Raw genomic sequence first — 19,968 nt, 5'->3', positions numbered from 1 at the left:
ATTGTTGCCATTCGCTTGATTAATCCGAGCTCTTCTGCGACCGATCCGCTAAGTGTAAGGGGTATGTCTTGATCCATCACAAAGAACTGCGCTGTAGTTGTGTGGGTGCCACATCGGAGCGTTAGTGCAACGCGCTCTCTTGGATATTTCATATGACCAAAAAACCCATTCAGAGCCACGTTGCATTTCCGCGTTAGCTTATCTGTCAGTCGCCGGAGCGTCTGTTTTGACATGACGCAGCAATCCGCTCCGGTATCAAGCTTACAGTCGAGCGGCTCGTCTTCAACGTGAACCTGGGCTGACCAAAGGTTTCTGTTGGAGACACTCGCCATTCGCAAAGTCTGCAGGAAATATTCTTCTTCGCTATCGATATATCTGCATGAATCTCCCGTACTTGCTTTTGGTCGTGCTGTTTTGGGTGAGTTTTTTTTTCGGTTTTCTGCATACTTTTGTGAAATGGTTGTAGCCACTGCAGTTCTGGCAGCGTTTTCCTATTGCTGGGCATTTTTGGTCTCGGTGCGCGGAAAATCCGCACTTCGGGCATGATGCTTCCATACGATTAACAACGGCTGCATGCTTTTGTTCCGCGAAGCTTTGTATCTTTTCGAACTGTTCCTGGCCTTGTTCTCGGGCTCGACATATTTCCACGGCCTTTGCGTATGGCAGGTTTTCTGAGATCAGCTTCTGTTGCAGTTTTTTTGTCTTTTATCCCGAGGATGATTCGGCTTCGAAGCATACGCTCTTCTAACACGCCAAACTCGCAACGACATGCTAACAAACGGAACTCTGTTAGCCGCTCGTTAAAGGTTTCTCCTTCTCGCTGATCTCGGGTGCCGAAACGAAACTCATTGTATGTCAGGTTCGTGGCAGGTCGGTAGAAGCTCTCGAACTTTTCCATGAGCACGTTAACGTCGTCTCGTTCCTCCTCCGCTTCAAAAACGAACGTCGCGTATGCTTTCCGTGCCTCTTCACCTATCGTCATTAGGAAGGTGGCTGCTTGTACTTCCTTAGGTTTCGTTGTGAGCATCGTTGCAGTCGAGAAAAGCTTAAACTCACTTTTCCAGATGCGCCAGGACTGCCACAGGTCGCCCGTTGTATCCAGCGGTTTCGGCGGTGGGAGCAGCGATGACGCCATGCTATCTTCTTTGTTCTCTTCACCTCGCTTCTGACACCATGTAGTCTGGTCAGAATCTGGCAATGTACTGTTTTATTAGGTGCAGAGCATGATCTTATATACTCAGCGCGCTAGTAGCTACAGCGCCGACTGCCGGGATTATGACTGGCCCATGACATTAGATAAGGCGAGCGCACGGAGTGTGCATAACTGCGTTCTCTTATGCTCCTTGATGGTTGGGTAATTTCGGAAAAGGTCTATTGTTGGCTTTTTTCGAAGTAATTTCGTGGACTTTACAGTATACCTACCTTGCTTTGCTTCTTCAATTACTCTCACACCTGAAATGAGCCAGCATTTATATTCCACACTCGAATCTGATGTAAAGGGAGGGGCACATAGTCAGTTTGAGCCATATATGGCACCCTTGAATGACTTATTTTACGATCATGCCCCTACGTAACATACAATGGTTTTTATTTCATGCAGCGGCAGATGTCAAATTCAAGTTTTCAAATCTACGGTCACAGTTCTAACGAGAAAACCGAAAGGTTAAGGCAAGCAACAAATCGGGGACAAGCCCCGGTGACGTTTATGTACCCCAATGGGGGCACTACAGGGAACTGCTGTTCCTGTTGATTTCATGCCTCCAACACGAAAGCCAATCGAATATGTCTGGCTCCAATGTAAGTGACAAACAAGAGTAGCGATTACAGATGCACATTTATTTGCACATATGGCAACACTTTCTTCACATGCACGTCATCTCAATGAGTAGAATGCGATGAACTTTCGACGCCACATTCATGCCGAGTGTGTCACACAGCATATCATTTCGAGGCTCCATCATTTTCTTCACAAGTATGGAACGTAAACAATCCCAATGTTAACAGTACCCGATACTCCCTGTTGTTAGTGTTAATCGGTGGCTGCCAAAAATAAAACATGGCATTGGGGCCAATGTCTTCACTCTAAGCCGAAACATAATTTATTGGTTGAATTCCCTCTCTCACAATGTGGTTTCTTGTTATCATAAATCCTTGAACAACAAAAAGTACTCTACCCAAGAGAACAAAATTAACAGGATTGACCAGCAGCAAAAACAGATGTCCTGCAAATGAAATAAAAATGATTTCGTCATGCACATAACGTTTCTTTCCCTTTCACAGTCGCAGACTTAATCACAAGCTGAATCACAGGCTGAACCAGATACAGGGGCTAGTGATAGTCCTTGGGGACACTTGGACGGCAGCGACGTAGTGGACCCCACAAGTTTTGGGTTGGAAGATGCGGCCTGCAGCCTGAGTCAAGGGGCCAACAGTGGTGTGACTCATAGTCCCCGTGGAATGTACAACGACGGTGCAAGCTCCAGTAGTGGTGGGAGCAGCACTGCGCAATCCAACAGGCCTGTAAAAAGGAGACAAGAAGAAAACTGTGCTTACCAGAAGCGGCAGCTTTTGGAGACTGCTGTGCACGCTCTTACAAAATCAGTGAAGGCAACTAAGTTGAGAGATGAATGCGATGATTTTGGCGTTACAATTGCACACGCATACAGAGGCCTACAGAGGCAACTGGCCAGCATGTTGGCATATCAGGCAGTTGTGAAGTGCTTTCTTCTAAACGATCAGGTCGAGATTGTACAGGCGGCACCTGATTAATGAAGACACTGGCCAGCAGTTATTTCTCCTCTATTCAAACATTGCTCACTTTATATTTTCAGTTTTCCTTTCTTGATCATTGGGAACGGACGTAGATTTCTTGATCGCATGTTTGCAGCTCAAGTTTGAAGTTGCATTTGTGTATTACAATTATTGCTGCAAATCAAACCATATGTAACAGTGAACTTGTCAAATGCCTGCCTGAATGTTATTTTGTTTTAAAGTTTCAACTACTGTTCCAAGAGGTTATACTGCTACTCTTAGTGTTTATCATAGTTCACTTTAATGCTTTTACATTTCCTTTTTTGTGTGTGCTTATATGCAGTATTGTATTCAAATAATTTATTTTTGTTCCAACTTTTCCTGTAATGACCCACAGGATAACTGTATTGGATAATAAATAAAATGAAAGTATAACCAGAATGTTAGGGTGCAAACGAGCTGGTGATGATTGAACATGGTGAACTGAACCCCGAGGCTTGGGAAAAAGAAGGGCGACGAAAGAGAGGGAGAAGAGTCGCAACAGACTTCTGTTCTTTCTCTCCTTAGTCATACTTCTTTTTCCCGCAGTGTCTCAGGGTTTAGTTCACCATGTGGAAGTATAGTTATTAAAAAAGACGGTCAAATTACTTCTCTAAAGTGTATCATGCACTTCGAGCTGCTATACCAAATATTTGATTCCGCCATACTTTAGTGATACACTCTAGGCACCGAGTGCCCACATAACGTCAATCAAGCATGGGGCTTACTGACAACTCCGACAAACCAATAATGAGTGGTGCCGAGTGGAGCAAGAAGTCCAATATCAAATGGCAGAACAGGTGAGCTGGTGTATTGTTTAGAAACCAAGGGCAGAAAGAGATTGACACAGGCTAGCACAGGAAAATTACAGCATGAAACCACACCCAGAGCACAGCTAACAAAAGTTTTCATCTTTAGCAAGTCTTGTGAACAATTTTTAAGATGTTGTCTTCAGCTGTTAATTGTCCGTGTAAATTTTCCTGCTTCCAGTACAACCGAATATATAATCCAAGTGATACTTACGAGCTAGGATAATACATGCAGTTATTACTTCCAGACACAGCACATTGATTCCGTGTAGTACCTGTTTAAGGGATCATTCGCCACTGCCAGCTCACTTGTCCCTCGTTGGCGAAGCAGTTCGTGTAGAGGTTCCGCACTGCCTTGGCATAGTCACTGCAGTTGCTCTCACCTCTCCGGAACTGTCGCATTGCTCCAACTGGGCTCACACCCTGTCTCCATGAGCCATTGCGCACATTCCCTGTATGTCATCAAAAAATATTGTTGAAGCACGCACATTTCAATTTGATGTGTTCATGAGCCTGGTCCCTCTTTATTATTACCGACCTTTATTGTTTCTGTTAAACCCGTGAAAGCTTCGAGCCTCACTAGTAACTGATTTCTCACAATTACCAGTGTTACTCGCACCTTTCTGCTCAGGCAGCGGAAGCATCTGACAATAATTTTAGCAGGTCGCCAAAATGAAAGCTGCCAGTAACCAGACGATTATTCTCTACTGTGTGCTTTTACCTCATCAGGAGCATACCGGGCCTTCTCTGGGCCGTCATTCACCTGCTATAAGTTTCGTAGAGAGACTAGAAGGAGTTCTTGGGGAAATTAAAGCTGCAAAGTTTGTACTAAGAATCCGTCCCGTGGTCAGGTCAAGAGTAATTGACTATACCGATACCAGCTTCACACTGGTAAACAAGGAGTAGCTAATTGAAAGACATGGCATGTTTAGTCTCAGTTTCTTTCACTACATTTCATGTTGGTGATAGACCAAATTTAATAGGTCACTATTGCGTTCTCATGATAAGCGACGGCCCTCCTATGCTATCGCGAACATAACTACCCTATGGGGGCTGCCGCACGTTGATGTGGTGGTCAGTTATTTGCCAGAGCTCGACTCTGCTATCACGTCGACATTGACTCCCGCGACGCTCTATTATTTTCTTCTGTCTTCCGGTTTAGTTATTTGTTTTTGGACAGAGTTCGCCCCGATTTAACGTTTATTTATTTATGTTTATGTATTGTTTCTTTTGTCATCATGTGTGACAATATAGTGTGCCGCTGGATTTCTCGGCCAGTACGTAGGTACCAACATGTAAGAGGTCTGACCATTGGACCATGTCATGATACGCACTAGACTAGATAACTGCAGACTGTGAATGAGTTATGCTCTTAAATACCTAAGTGAGTAAGTGCTTTTGCTTTGGAACTTTCGAAGTGAAAATGGCATTACAAACAGTCAGGATGTTGCACGATATATTTGCATTGCTTTCGCCTGTAACTTTACAGAGGAAACTATTAGGCTCTTTAAACGTGAACTACTGTAGCTCTAGCCATATTTGAAGCTTAAGCAAATTTTCAAGGTAAGGGCCATTTACATGATGCAAGGGTGGTACACTACATTCTCACCGGTCAGGATGTCCTCGACATCCAAGCTGTCTGGAGGAGTGTAGAGCTGTCGCGTCCTTTTCGACCGGAGGAAGTTGTGTAGTGCCACAGTGGCCAGCACAATGTCGGTGGCTCGCTTGGGATCATGACGCAAGGGAGACCTATATATCTGCCATCGATTGGCGAGCACGCCAAATGCGTTCTCCGATGTGCGTCGAGTACGTGACAGCCTGAAATAAATAGCAATGATAGCAAGATATTATCAAATACAGTGCCAGTATGCTGGTATGCTTCTCTATGTCTACGAAATTGGTCACTGATGTTGCCTAATATGTAAATCATGGTCTTATTTGTCAGCTATAGGAAAATCAGTACCGCAAAAAGCTTTAATTAAAAATGATGTGAAATGCGTGAGTCAAGTTAATGTATATGGCTTCAAGCTTTGGCATAATCTCCAAGGCCTGTTTTCCTTGCTGCCACAACATAACATGCATATTTCCATATCTCTGTACACTTCTCTACCATCCTATGCTGACCTAAATATCCATACTAAAAGTTTTAAACTAAATTTGTACACCTCGTACGTTTGTCCTGTTTGCAAACTTCGAATGGTTTGTGTTCTCCCAATAGCGTGCACAACAGACTTCATTTGCAGTAAGCCTGCGAATAACCAGGCGTGACATTAAAAAAAAACATACAATTCAAAGTGACAAATACACTATGTACTGCTTGGACCCCTTACCTGTAGTTGAACAACCGCTTCTCTGTAGTGAGCTCTGCAGCAGGGTGTGGCCTCATTAGGTAAGGCTTCAGGCCAAAACCTTCATCCCCCACAATCACATAGGGTGCTGCTTGTGTTGATCGTGGAAGCACTTGAGCATCAGGAAGGATGGATGGCTCCTTCTCCAGTGCCTCTTTGAGCTTGCAGGCGCCCCAGATGCCGCTGTCGTTCATTCGGCCATTGCGGCCCACATCCACGAAGACGAAGTTCAGCTCCGCATCCATCAGTGCCATCAACACAATGCTAAAAAAAACCCTTGTAGTTCCGGAACTGAGCTTCGGAGTCGTGAGGTGGCATCAGGGCAACTTGTTTCCCACCTAACGCCCCAACGCAGTAAGGGAACTGCCAGAGGTCTTCGTACAACTGTGCGATTTGTTTCCATTCAGCACGAGTGCTGGGTACCTGCAATACGTTGTTTTCAGATTTAATACAGGTGTGTTCCATACCAGCTGCCACATAAAAGCCCATTCACAAATTTCCGTTCGAGTGTAATGCATTAGTTGCCAGGTGTGGATGCACCATGCTGTGGGGCCTGTGCCCACTGTAGCACTGAAATGCAGTCGGCTGCAGCCAAGAACCAATACGAACGCACTCTTGCCACTCACAATTCCCTAATTGCAAGCACTATTCGTGCAAACATTATGGTACCTGGCACCAGCATCAATATGACTTTGTCGTAGGGCTTTTCCGCTAGCTGGATCTCGCAGCTCCTGGAGTGCTCGCATTTCCTCAACCTGGGAACAATACATTCTGGAACCCAGACTGCTGCCAAACAAGCAAGATTCCATCCGCGAATAAGCAAACAGGAGCTCGATTCTGAGGTGCACAGACACCTATGCCACACTCTTCTCTCTACGGCCTCCGACCGGCCTGAAGTCGAAATATGCAAGATCTTTGCACTCGAAGTTACAGCCCTACCCAAGTTCCTTGTGCGGTGCAGTATGATAGTTGCTAGGCGTAATGCTTCTCTACGTGACCGCAACCTTGCTGCACTACACCCATATTGTCACGGGTGGTGACCAAAAGAACAATAAATAAACAAAGAAATAAACGTTTAATGTGTGCGAACTTGTGCCAAAAATAAACGGGTACAAAAGATAATAACAGAGCGTCGCGGACGTCGAAGTCGGCGTAGCAGCAGAGTCGAAGGCTGGTGCGAAAACCGATTCCGCTCGCCTTGCGGAATCCCTTATGTACCCTCGTGGGTTTCTGGATCGTTCGGCGTAGAAGGTTCGGCGCGTAGAACATTCTACCCTCGAATCAGCCAAGACTGTTCTCGAATTTACCAGAACATCACATTACAGTGTCAACAAAAATGTGTAGCCGCGGCCAGGAATCGAAACCTGGCCTTCTGCGTGTAAGGCGAGCGCGATAACCGTTAGGCCACGCGCGCGCTGCCTACTTAGCCAGCTGCGCGCGCGGCGATATGCCGGAGAGGTTGTTTTGCTACGACATTTATTGTGTACATATGGTATACACTATGCTTTCCTCTGGTTTTCTGGCTCTTCGAGTTATGATATGTGCAACAACCAATTCTGTATAGTTTCCTTTTTCTTCCAATGATATTCATTGGTGTATAAAGTTATGCAGTGAATGCTACTTTTATTTTAAAATTAGCTGTAATTTAGGCCATTTATAGTAAGATCAATGAAACCACTATTAAACTGCAAATTGGAAAATAAATGTATCGTCTGATGTTCTGAAAACTTTAGAGCTCGGATCTCTGCAATATTATAACTTTTTGAGCTTTGCGCGGGACCAAAAATTCAAAAATTGAGCTTCCCAAAACTAGAACCAAAATCAAAAGTAGAAAATTAGATCCTCGTTTAAATCCAGAAGTTGCAACTTTGGGAGTTCGAGCCTCAGCAAAGATTTTCAAAACAGAAATTAGAAACCCACGAGGTTGGCGACACCTTTATAAATACTTTCTATATGTCGGTACTGCTGGTGGCTTCGGGTCGGAGCAGAGGTGCTCAAGTTCGCAGCCACTGGGCACGGGGTATGTATGTATGTGTACAGGTAATCACACTATCCCCACGAGACTTGTCTTTAGCTAAGAGTTTGTTCCTATTTAGGTTAATTTGCGTTCGTCACTCAGCATCACATGGGGCCAGCCACCAACAAAATTCTAGAATTCCATTTTCAATCTCGCAGCATAACAAGAAATTAAAAAAAAAACAAAAAAACTAAGGTCTGTTACCGAATTTCACAATTATTACCGCAGATCTCTAGTCAATGAAAGCCTGGAACACACTGGGACGGAGATGAAGAGACCTGGTTATGTTTTTCTCACTGTGAGTTCCAATGTGGCGATGCAAGCGAGTTGGTTCATCATTACAAACTGGATACAGCGCGCCAACAAACGCGGACGGAGGGAAGAACTGGACAGGTACGTCGAGTGCGCAGTTGGGGGTGTTTATCGTATCCCATTAAGCTGCGGTCGTGAATACATCGGCCATACTGGCCGATGTGTCAATGAACGGGCAGATGAGCACGCACTTTTGCTGCGCTCATTCTCGGGAGGCCACCTTCCTGTTCACTGTGTCACCTGCTTGTGTGTGCCGAAATCTAAAAGCATCGCGGTTTTGGGGAGGGCAGCCGATAGGACTGCACGCGAACTGCTGGAAGCCTATGAGATTGGAAAGGCAGGTTCCCGATGCATCAGTCAAACCTCGTACTATTTACATAAAAAAGAAATAGCTTTTTTGAGCACGTGTTGATTAGTGACGGTCTGGTGATGTGGCATTTTTTTCTTGTTGGTTTTCCTTCATTAAGCGTTAAGTTGAAGTCCAGCGCTTGTCCTGTCCAGTTCTTCCCTCCGTCCGCGCTTGTTTGCACGCTGTAACCAGTGTGTTAGTTCCACTCTTATTACCTGGAAGTTTGATTATGTCGTATTGTTATTACCTTCAGGAAGTCATCCTTCAGTGCACTGTAGATAGGCAGACCTCGTGCACGATGGTGGAAATGGTGTTGTGCCCTCTCCGGAAATGAAACTGGAGTCACATCTGGCTGTCCCCTGAAAACAGTTGAAGACACAGTGAAAGGACCAGTACAGCTTGGCTAAATATGTGTTCCCTCGTTTTTGTAATCAGCGAATAACTGCAAGATAGCAAGGTAGAAGAGGGGAAAAAAAGGAAATATTGGGGTTTTACGTTAAAAAGCAACTGGAGGTTATGTGCGACGCCCCAATGACTCGTTGGGGAAGGGAGTGCCCAGGGTTTGAACTTTGATCACACCCTTTGCGCTCCTAAGGCCAAAACCGAACATTTACGCCACAGAGATGGTGAGATGGAGAATTCGTTCCGATGTATGGGTGTCAAGAATCTATCGCTTAGCTCAAACCAGCAGGAAAAATTGGTGCCTGCGTGTAACAAAGATTTTCCATGGGGGATTTTTCCCTGTAAGGTTGCAAGACGTCGCTCAGCTAGGTTATGAACACATACACTTATCTCGTTATGATGCAGCAACGTGCACACACATGCAGGGCTCACACTTACCCGTGGCAAGGTACCGCAACCTGATGGCCAGTCGCTCTGCAGTCGAGACACATAGCCGGAAATTTGTGTCCCTTTTTTCGATGCGCGATTTTACCCTTGCTAGGAGATCCTCAAAGGAGCCGGTGTCCATCCGAATCCAACGCCGGTAGGCCTCAGAATCTTCCAGAGCCAGCTCCCGCATCAAACTCTCATAGGCACCTTGTTGATGTACTCTTGCGAGTCACTCGCTGGTCCATTTTGAACGCGGCTTCTTGCGTGGCGGCAGCTGATCGTCAGAATCATCTGAATCGATGGCACAAAGAAGCACCAAAGCAGAAGCTGCTGCTGTGGCCGGCGCGTATGCCATCCTGCAAGGGTCTAGCCCTGTAGCAGAACGCAACCGCCAAATTCAGAGAACACGAGATGGTTTGCGTGGCTGATGAATCGACTGCGGTAGAGCGACGGCGATGAGACGGCGATCCAAAATGGCAACGATTTAAGGGGCGAGCGGCCGGAGCCAGCGGATCTGAGCCTAGCCGCCTATACTTCGTTTCAGCTTCGGTCCAGACGCAGCCGATGCTACAAGCGCGAGCATGTGGCCCAGAACAGTGCTTGCACTGCACGAGCGCGCGTGCTTGGCAGGGATGCTGAAAGCCCGGAGCTCGCGCTTGTAGCTTTGGCTGCGTCTGGACCGAAGCTGAAACGAGACGAGGGCAAGAGAGAGAGAGAGGCAGCGCGCAGGAGAGGAGGCAATTTGTGTTCTTCCGACACGCTTTCCCGGTGTGACAGGATGTTCCCCGAGTGTCGGAGAACAAGTTGGGAAACATGGTTTTCGGACGACAGCAACATGTTTCCGAACTGTTGCTGCTTCCGCAATGTGACAGGGTCCCCGAAAACACGTTTTCCTCGTGTTGAAGGACAAAGTTCTCCGACTGTTTCCGCAGTGTGACAAGGCCATGAGGAGCTTCGCCCCTAAAGCTCCCAACGACTGGCCTCGACAGAAACGCATGACTACAATTTCTCCCTTTCAGGAAGGAGGCAATGTTCTGCCCGGCGGCCTTGTCCTAGCGGCAGAGACGCGGGCACCTTCAAACATAAACTGATAGGTGGAAGCGGGAATCGACAGGGATGGATTTTAAAGGGTTCCATATGGGGGTTTTAGTGAGAAAGAAAAGCACGCGCTGAACAGAGACATAACCAAAGAGAAAGCAACAGAAAATACTGAAATTCGTGACAGAAGGTCGCTACTCCCAAAAGCCCATTGTCAAATGGAAACAGGCTCGTCGATTTTTTTTTTTTTTTTTACTCCGCGTTGTCACGAGGGTGCAGGTGCGCTTTGACGCCTGGGGCCTCTGCTTATCATCTTAACCCATTGCTTCCCAGTGCAAAAAATAGTGAGAGTATTTGAAAAATATATTGAATACAGGGTCACTGAACATAAATATAGACACAGGGGCCAAAAAAAATTTCATAAGTGCTACGAATTGTCTACTATAGCTTGTTGCATATCTGCAACACTGGGCAGTAAGTGAATATCTCAAAATATTAGCCATATATAAGAAGTTTATTTTATCAAACAAGGCACAGCAGTGATGAACAAAACATAGAAAGACGTGCTTCCTAGCATGGATAAGTTACCTAACCCCGATGGAAATCGACGAAACAATTCCGGTCTTTGTTTATGCACAAGTGAACATTGCACTTTGAGCAAGCGACGTAGCTGTAGCCTCCTGTGCACAACTTGCATCTGTTGCGGCGGTCCATCCAAATGGGCCAATGATGGCTACCATCGCCTCTTACGTCGCGTGGAACTTGTGGTGACGCCCGCTTCACCAAGGGAAGATTCTCTCGAGAAAGGCGGCCAGGCGGACGCTTCCTGTACAAAACCAAGCTCGTGGCAAGGTCCGCAAGAAATTCTCGCAGAGGCTTGGAAGATTCCCTTTGCTGCAGTGAGTGACGCTTGTGCAGAAACCACGCATTCACAGCAGCAATTTTGACGGTGTGCCAAAATATGTACATGTACCACCGCTTCGAGCGTATGGAAAACCTGTAGCTGTAGCACATCTTGTCTAGTAGGTCAACACCACCCATCGATCTGTTGTACTCGGGTACAATTGCTGGACATTCAACTGAGATGCGAGACTTCTCTTTCTTGTCCCATCTCTCTACAGAGGTGACCGGTTCCACACCAGTGCAGTTAGAAAGAAGTGTGACCGGTCTGTTGTCGAACCACTTTACAGCTATCATGCTTCTGTCACCACATGATGCGACACATGAATCACACGTGCCACGACCTTGCATCTTCATTGCCTTCTCATCCATTAGTTTGCACGACTGCAGTCTGTTCTCTCTCACAGTTCCAATGTACGAGATACCCCTCCGCGTTAGCTCGCAAACTAAGTGTGGTCCCGTGAAAAAGTTGTCAGCAACGATGAGATTGTTGTCCCGTTCAGGGAGACTTGAACACAACTGAAGCACCACTCCCGCACCAAGGCCTAACTGATATCCTTCTTGGTCTCCGTAGGCTCCCTTGCTGCATGCCTGGTAGATGTCAAAGTCGTAACAAAGTCCAGACTCGCCAGCACGAGCCCAGAGCTTGAGGCCCCACTTGCACTTCGGCTTGTTTGGAAGGTACTGACGAATTTGCGACCTTCCACGAAAAGGAATCAAAATTTCGTCGACGGATGACTTGCATTCCTGAGGTATTTTCAGCATGTTTCCCCGCAGTGCTGACAGCCATGGTCGCAGCTTCCAGCATTTGTCTTGTTTCACTTCGTCTGTTGCACCGTCGTTGTCAGCAAAATGCAAGTGACCAGCAATCTTCTCAAATCGATTGCGCGACATCACCTGTGCAACCAGCTCATAGCGGCTTCCATGTTCCCAGTAGGCACGTACATTGTGCATATCCACAAGTCCCATGCGAAAAAACATTCCTAGAACCGAGGTGAGCTCTTCGACTGTCATGTTTAGGGGTGTTCCGTGCTTCTGCATATAGTAGTTGTTGGTTTCTTCGACAACGTGTCCCAGCATGCTCCTCGAAACAAACAGGTCAAAAAGCTGCTTCGCTGACAGGGGTTCAGCAGGAGGCAGAGGGAAGTCATTTTCAAAGTCTGTGCCAGCTTGGTCAAACGCACATTTTTTCCATGTGTAGCGTTTGTTCGCATAGGCTCCTTTCAGGTCCCCCTTAGCAACTCCTGTCTCAACATTAGCGTCAGTGCTCTCGACGTCTTCATCGCTGCTATCTTCAGTGATTGCTTCGCATTCTTCGCTGCTGCTTTCACCCGAGAGATCACTCTCGTTGCAATCGATGTTGTCCAGCAGGTTGTCATTTCCAAGGAACCGCTTTGGTCTTGTCCTTGGCACACCATAGAAGGCTGAAGGTGCAATGACGGCCTGTAGATGGGATAAGAACAAATTACCAAGAGTGAAACAACATCCCGAAATGACAGCTGAAAGGTATTACCTAACCGAACAACAAAATTGTAGCGAAAATTGAAAAAAAAGCGAATGTTGCATATATGCAACAACCGTGTGAAGTGACATTCACTGCCCACTGTTGCACATTTGCAACATGCCAGGAATAAAAAATATCCAGCTTCATATAATGTATGAAATGCGAGATTCTGCATGCGATTCACGCGAAGGACATTCCTAGAGGCTCCTCCGGTAATATAGAGCTCCTATTTTCAGTTTTAGGTTCTTTGTGGAAATGTAAACATACCTGGTTTTGAGAACTCCCGCACGGCGTGGAGGACGCCATTTTCAAACGATTCCTGCGAGCACAGCGCTGCCCCTAGTGGTGAAAATCTGAACTCCTTGGATTGAGAAATGCCCACTGAGAAGAGCACTGACAACTTTTTGTCACAAAATGGGCCCGATGTATTTTTCTTGAGCAGTTGAAGTCTGTGTTGCAGATATGCAACATGGGGCATTAATGGGTTAATTAACTGGCAAATCACAGGAAACGACATTTCGAACGGCCGGTGCTCGGATACAAACGGTCTGAATCCGTCAAAGTTTCGAGCAAGGCTCTGGTTTCCGCAGTCCGCGCAGCATGGCGGGGGGTGCTGATATGTATCGAGGGGAGGGGGGGGGGGGGGGGGGGGGGGGGCTGGGCCCTTTCCCCGCCCCCCCTGAATCCGCCAGTGCTTCGAAGGTGGTCAAACAAGAAGACTTTCATCGTAACCGGAGACACGAAAATAAAAAAAAAATAAAAAAACGGACAAAACAACTTTTTTTTTTTAATTTTTCGTGTCTCCGCTTACGATGAAAGTTCTTCGCCAGCTCGCCTGTGTTTTTACCCTTTCTTCGAGAATACTTTCACCGGGTAGCATTCTAATTGTGTTCCCTGCGTTTCCAGCATACCTGTGGAAAGCAGTAAATATCTTAGTCATTGTGAACGCTTATTTTGTAGTTTAATTAGTTGCACCTGAAAATCGAGACGGTGCGCTTATAACAGTCATGGATTTGCAAACCAAGTACTAAACCGACTTAATTTTCGCGAGCTTGATATTTCTCTAATTTCTCGAAGTGCCGGTTTCGGTGATAGTTCACGTGCACGAATTTTTGCAATCGAGAGAGGTATGCTATGGATTCATTACGAAAACATTAAATAGGCTGAATACAATTGAATAGCGAGTTGCTGTGAAGGAAAAGTAATTTGAATTGAATATCATTTGAGTGTTTGATAACTGTTTTGTGGAAAAAATTTGTATTTTTTCACCGATTTTGTTTCTATGAGCATCCTGCCAGGGAACAATGGCTCTTTCCCCCGTCCAGACGGAAACGCCGTTCGGCGCCCTCGCCTAGACGGGGTAAAAAACGGCTGTGTGAATGATCATGATGTAGAAAACCCGAGACTGTGGTAAAAGCAGGGTTTCTACATCATGATCAACATCCACCAGCTCGGCTGCGCACTCTCTGTTTTTTCTTTGTGTGAATGAGGCAGTATAACCTCCTTGGTCGGCATATAATTATCTCCGCCTCATAGCGAGCCCGTGTAGGGCCCGCAAGCTCCTCGAAGTACGAGATACAAAACTCCTGGGCATTGGCTTTCGTCATCGAGCCGCACGGGCATGCAAACCGACATCGTCCAGTCGTTCAGTGGCGAACTAGCGGTGGCGGTGGCGACTGCTTTTTCCAGTACGTAACAATAGACAGTTTTAGTATAGCGTTGCTGGACCTTACGTACGCAATACGCAATAGTATAGCGTATGCTAAAAATGACCTGCTCGGACCGAATTTAGTTGTGCGTTACGTTTTCGAGTGGACACCGCGCATGATTTTGGTTAAATTTGCTAGAGCCGTAGATTTCCGCGTACTTATAGCGCAACCATGCTCCTGGAAAGAAATATTTTAAATGAAAACGCGTCCAATCATTTTATTTCAAATTAAACCAAGCCACAGCTGCCTCGTCAAGCGCGCTTTTCTGCGGGGTACAGAGGCTACGAGTACGAGTGCGTAGTCAAATGCGATCACGGAGCCTCCGTCAGTCGTCCCGTGGAAACGGCACCTTTTATCAATGCTATCGCGAAATGAAATTCATGACCCTGATGTCCACTGCATAGCGAGAACTTCGGCGATTTCTTTTAGAGTCGTTCGTCCGTCGGTGATGAACTGTGGGAATAGGCTTAGCGTTGAGCAGATCGCAGCGTCGACGCGCACTCCGAGCGGCGAACATTTTCACTGTGCACTCCTTTAGCTGCACGGCGATCTGATTTGACCGCGGTAGGTCCCAGAAAGAATCGCCGAGCTGAACACCACGCAATTTCACGTAACACAGAACTTTGAAAACACCACGTCGCCCTTGCTCCGCCAGTCCAGGCAACCGCCATCTTGAAACTGGCGCTCTCGTTGGGTCCGAGATTTCTCGAGTGTGTCCCGCAAGGCCCGCTAGCCAGCAACGCTAAATCCCCAGCGTTGCGTGCGTACGCAATACGCTAGCCCTTTTATTGCGTTCTGCGCATGCGCACTCACGACCCGCAATTTCCTTGCGTACGCAAAGCTATAGCGTACGATCCACTAAAACTGTCTAATGGCGAGCGACCGACGGAGGTACGGAAGTGATGTCACGTGAAGACTATGTATACCGTGACCGGGTTGCAGTGGCTATATAACCGAAGCAGCCAACCAGGGGGCGCTTTGAATTTGCGACGGTGGCGCCGCCACCTGAACACCTGGTCAGGTCGAGAGCATCTCGGTGCCGTAACCGTATTGTTTAATGCGGCGTGATAATGCTTCGTTTACGGTGCGGCCTCCAAAAAATAGAAAGCGTCAGAGAATTCTTTCGCGGGGCAAATTTAAAAAAAAGGACGAGAAGCTGCATAAGCGTGTGTTTTCCGTGGAGGAAATAATGAACGGCCTGCGAACGAGGTGAAGGCGAAATGCGTGTCGCAGGTGCGACCAAACGTCGCGTACGACATCTCTTTGCAGGTGACTGGTGTTTACATTTCACATCGGAATAACGTTGTTGCTGATTATCCTAAGATTACTAAATGCAATGAACCACTGTTGGCGTGCGTTCTCGTAGATGTCGAGATTGCGACCACGGTATTTTTCCGTCATTTAACCTTCAGCAGAAGCGGTGCTGCAGAGAGTTCTTTCACACTGAAGATATTGTTAGAACTCCGCCGCGAGGAACGAGCCGTACGCCATGTTTTGACAAAAGCGAAACAAAAGATGACGATGTTATTGGGATTGCGTCATGTGCGATGGCTGTACAAGAAAAACGAAAATTGAGTTTCTTCACACTCCCCCACAATGACGTCAAATCATTAGTAAATAGATTCCATGGGGTATAAAAGTGATACAGGTCTCCTAATAATGGTTCCATTAGGAAGACGCACCATAGCAGCTCGTACGTGCCCGTCTCGTCCAGTCAATGCTTCTACGACTTCTCCCGTCTTCCAAAGTTGTCGAGGTTGGAGATGTTGGTGGACCAACACTAGAGTTCCTTTCTTAAGGGCACTGGAGGAAGTCGGCACCGTGAAATGAGCAGATCGCAGACTGGTCAAGTATTCCCTCTTCCATCTACGCCAAAAATGATCTGCCATCTTTTGACGGTAACGCCACCGCCTGTTGTATTTTCCTTCAAGGGGAGGCACAGGCTCCGCGCTGGACCTGGTCGGAAGTGCAGTTAAACGCTTTCCCACCAGAAAATGGGAAGGGATGAGTGGTACCTTTTCGGTGGCTTCGGTGTAGACGTATGTCAGAGGTCTTGAGTTAATTACAGCCTCAATTTCAGTTAAGATGGTCGTCAGTTCTTCGAAGTTGCAGTAGCTGTTACCCAAAACTTTCTTGAGCGAGGACTTTACCGACCGGACCATCCTCTCCCAGAACCCACCCCACCAGGCAGCTCTCTCGATTATAAACTTCCACTGTATCTGCCGATCAGCGAAGTAGGCTTGTATCTCCTCTCCACGCAACGTTGTCACAGTTTATTCAGGTCCCTTGAAGCACGCTGAAACGTTTCTGCATTGTCAGAAAAGACGACTCGGCACACTCCCCTTCTTGACACAAATCGTCTGAAGGCCATCAGAAGATGGGGGGTGGACATGTCGGTCACTAGTTCGAGGTGAATGGCACGGGTAACGGCACAGGTGAAAATGAGGATGTAAGACTTCTTGTTGTTGCTTTTATCCCTTGTGTTGAGCGGTCCCGTGAAGTCCACACCAGTCACCTCAAAGGGGGCCGCTTGGGTTACTCTGTTTCGAGGGAGTGGAGCAACTGGCTTGGTGGCCGCTTGGCTGTTTACATGGTCACCAGATCACACATTTCTTCAGCACCTTTTTTACCATCTGTCTTCCTCGAATGACCGAGAACTGTTCCCGCAGTTCTGTCAGAGTCTCAAGGGGACCAGCGTGGAGAAGTTGTCGATGGGTGGCATTGGTCAAAAGCTCGGTAAAATTATGACTTGATGGAAGAATGATGGGATGCTTTGCATTGTCGCACATGTCAGCGTTACTGAGGCGTCCTCCGACCCTCAGCACCCCGTCCTTGTCATGGTATGCGTTTAAGTCCCGTAACGGAGGGTTGCTTTCCATGCCTGCTAAGCGTCGAACGCATTGGAGCTCTCTCTGAAACGCCTCCTGTTGAACCTGCAGGATCAGACACGTTTGAGCTTGTGCTACTTCTTCGGTCGTTAAACAACCCTCCTGTTTTTGGCTGCGATGTCTAGAGTTATGTATAAATCGTCGTATCCAGGCAACAACTCGAACAAGCTTCGAGAGGGAACTGTGGCGCTGCATAGGCAAAACCTGTTCTTCTTTCAGTGTTACGCTATGGACTCGAACTTGTTTCTTTTCTTCATCTGCCGCGGTCATATCAACACCCGCTTCATGCGTTGGCCAGGCAGCAGGTGACTCCGTAAGCCATGGCGGTCCGTTCCACCATGCCGCACTCGACTTGAGTGCTTCGGGTGTCACCCCCCTTGTTAGCAGATCAGCCGGATTTTCTAGTCCAGGGCAATGGCTCCAAAGCTCTGGATCAGTCAGCTGTTGGATCTCCAATACTCAATTGGCCACAAAGGACTTCCACTGTTGAGCAGAACCTCGCACCCAATGTAGTGCGATTGTTGAGTCTGTCCAGAGGTACCAGCTGGCGACTTGTAGGTTCAACGACCTAGTAAGGCAGTCCTTTAGCCTTGCCCCTATCACCATTCCCATGGGGGAGAAAGTTTTTTTAGCGGCGCCACCCAAGTCACCCTCGTTGGTGCAGTCTGCGTGCGCAGGTACGCCACAGTTCCATAAGCCTTGGGACTGGCATCTGTGAATATGTGGACTTCGTTTCGGTCATCCTGAGGAAGTTCAAGGCACCGTCGGGGTACTGTTACTTTCGTTAAGTGGTGCAGTGCTGCATGCCACTGCGTCCATCTTGTTTGAACCTCTTCAGGTAGTGGCGCGTCATAGTCGACACCCAGTTCCCAGAGGGTTTGGAACATCAGCTTGGCTGTCACGGTGACTGGGGAAAGTAGTCCTAATCGGTCATAAATGCGAGATGATGCCTGGAGAATGAATCGTTTCGTGTTGCTGTTCCGGTCTAGGATTTCCAAAACAGGCCCCATAGAGAACGCCAGGCAATCGCTGTCTTGTCCCAGACAAGTCCTAACACTCGAGAGACGCTAGGGGTGGTACTCTCTACTTGATCTAGAACCACACCCGGTTCCTTCCTCGTTGAATAGCTGACGTAGCTTCGTAGAATTTGTGTTCCACTTTCGCATTGTCATTCCGGCTAGCTTCATAACATGTAATGTTTGAGGATAGAACTGTTCTGCCTCTTCCTCGGAGTTCGCTCTAGTGATAAGATCATCGACGAAGAGTCTTTCGGCTAGTTATTTTGTTGTTTCCGGATAGTACTCTGCAATCGACCAGTGGGGACGTAGTGTAACTGCGAGAAGGAACGGGCTGCTGGTCGCTCCAAAGGGAACCCTTGTCATCCTCCGAACTTCTAAAGGAGGGTTCGGCTCCTGCTTCGTTGGAATTTGTTCGGACCAGAAAAATTGTAGAGCATCACGGTCTTCCAGTCTCAGTAAGATCTGTAAAAATACCTTCTCAATGTCCACACTGAGGCGAATACGATGAATCCAAAAGTTTAGTAACACTTTCAGGAGGTCCGGAGTCAGGTTTGGTCCTGGCTCTAGTGCGTCATTCAGAGACAGACACTTTGGTTCTCTTGATGACGCATCAAACACGACTCTGACCTTGGCCGAGAGGCTGTCAGGTCGTAACACAGCACGGTGAGGCATGTAGTGCACTCGGTTCTCTGCCTTGTCTGCACTCGGTGAAATTTTTCTGCAAATCCTTGCCGGAGATACTGGCGAATTGTCTTATCATACGCAGTCAGCATCACGTCGTCCTTAAGCAACTTCTTTGTGAGGCTCACCAGACGCTTCCTTGCATCTCCTTCATTGTCTGCCAGCTGAATGTTCATTGGCTTCCAAGGTAAAGCCATCTCGTACCGTCCGGTAGTTAGCTTGATGGATGATGTAAACGCTCTGACAACTTCATTCTCCTCTTCTTTTTGTGGGAGGTTAGGATCGGTGATCCCCATGCTTTCCAGCTCCCGAAATGACCAGAGCTCGGTAAACAATGAGCATGTGCTTCCACCCACATTGGCTTTCAGAACTGCCGCAGTAGAACAGGGGGCAGTCAAACCGCTCTGGGGAATCGGTCCTTGAAGTGTCCATCCAAGGTCTGTTTTGACAGCGACTAGAGCGCCTTGCACTTTTTGGCCCTCACCAGAGTCAAGAGTCCAATAGTAGTCAGCACCGATAACAATGTCAATGCCATGTCTTGTTAACTGGGCTGGTGGCAAGGTGACGTCTGCCAGCTCAGCTATCTGTACTTGGACTCCTTGCACTACACTCTCAGGTAGATGATGATGATCGGAGCAAATCTCTGGTATCTCCAGAGCTTCTAGGCAATGCTTCTTTTGACTGTTCTGGCTCCTTAGCCAGACTCGTACCCTTCTGCGTTTCTGCCAACAACCTCGAGTTGCAGCTTACGTGAAAGTTCTTCCATCACAAAG

The 19,968-nt window shown here is 47.3% G+C and overlaps 1 protein-coding gene and 2 pseudogenes across 1 annotated transcript; all 3 read right to left on the bottom strand.

The window, feature by feature from the left end:
* Window positions 1-363: 363 nt before the first annotated feature.
* On the bottom strand, window positions 364-1,259 carry LOC121835844 (annotated as a pseudogene).
* Window positions 1,260-3,878: 2,619 nt separating this feature from the next.
* Window positions 3,879-6,970, bottom strand: LOC120839725 (annotated as a pseudogene).
* A 4,019-nt stretch (window positions 6,971-10,989) lies between these two features.
* Window positions 10,990-13,377, bottom strand: LOC115323517 (piggyBac transposable element-derived protein 3-like). Its single transcript, XM_029983916.3, has 2 exons — window positions 13,166-13,377; window positions 10,990-12,837 (listed from the first exon to the last, which is right to left on the bottom strand). The coding sequence occupies exons 1-2, from the start codon at window positions 13,202-13,204 to the stop codon at window positions 11,083-11,085; spliced, it is 1,794 nt and encodes a 597-aa protein (XP_029839776.1). The 5' UTR covers window positions 13,205-13,377; the 3' UTR covers window positions 10,990-11,082.
* Between the last annotated feature and the right edge of the window lie 6,591 nt (window positions 13,378-19,968).

This window comes from Ixodes scapularis, unplaced genomic scaffold (genome assembly GCF_016920785.2).
Source record: "Ixodes scapularis isolate PalLabHiFi unplaced genomic scaffold, ASM1692078v2 PGA_scaffold1__304_contigs__length_218370807, whole genome shotgun sequence".
Classification (NCBI taxonomy): Eukaryota; Metazoa; Arthropoda; class Arachnida; order Ixodida; family Ixodidae; genus Ixodes; species Ixodes scapularis.
The sequence above is the reverse complement of the archived record's forward strand: the minus strand, read 5'-3'. Positions and strand labels throughout refer to the sequence as shown.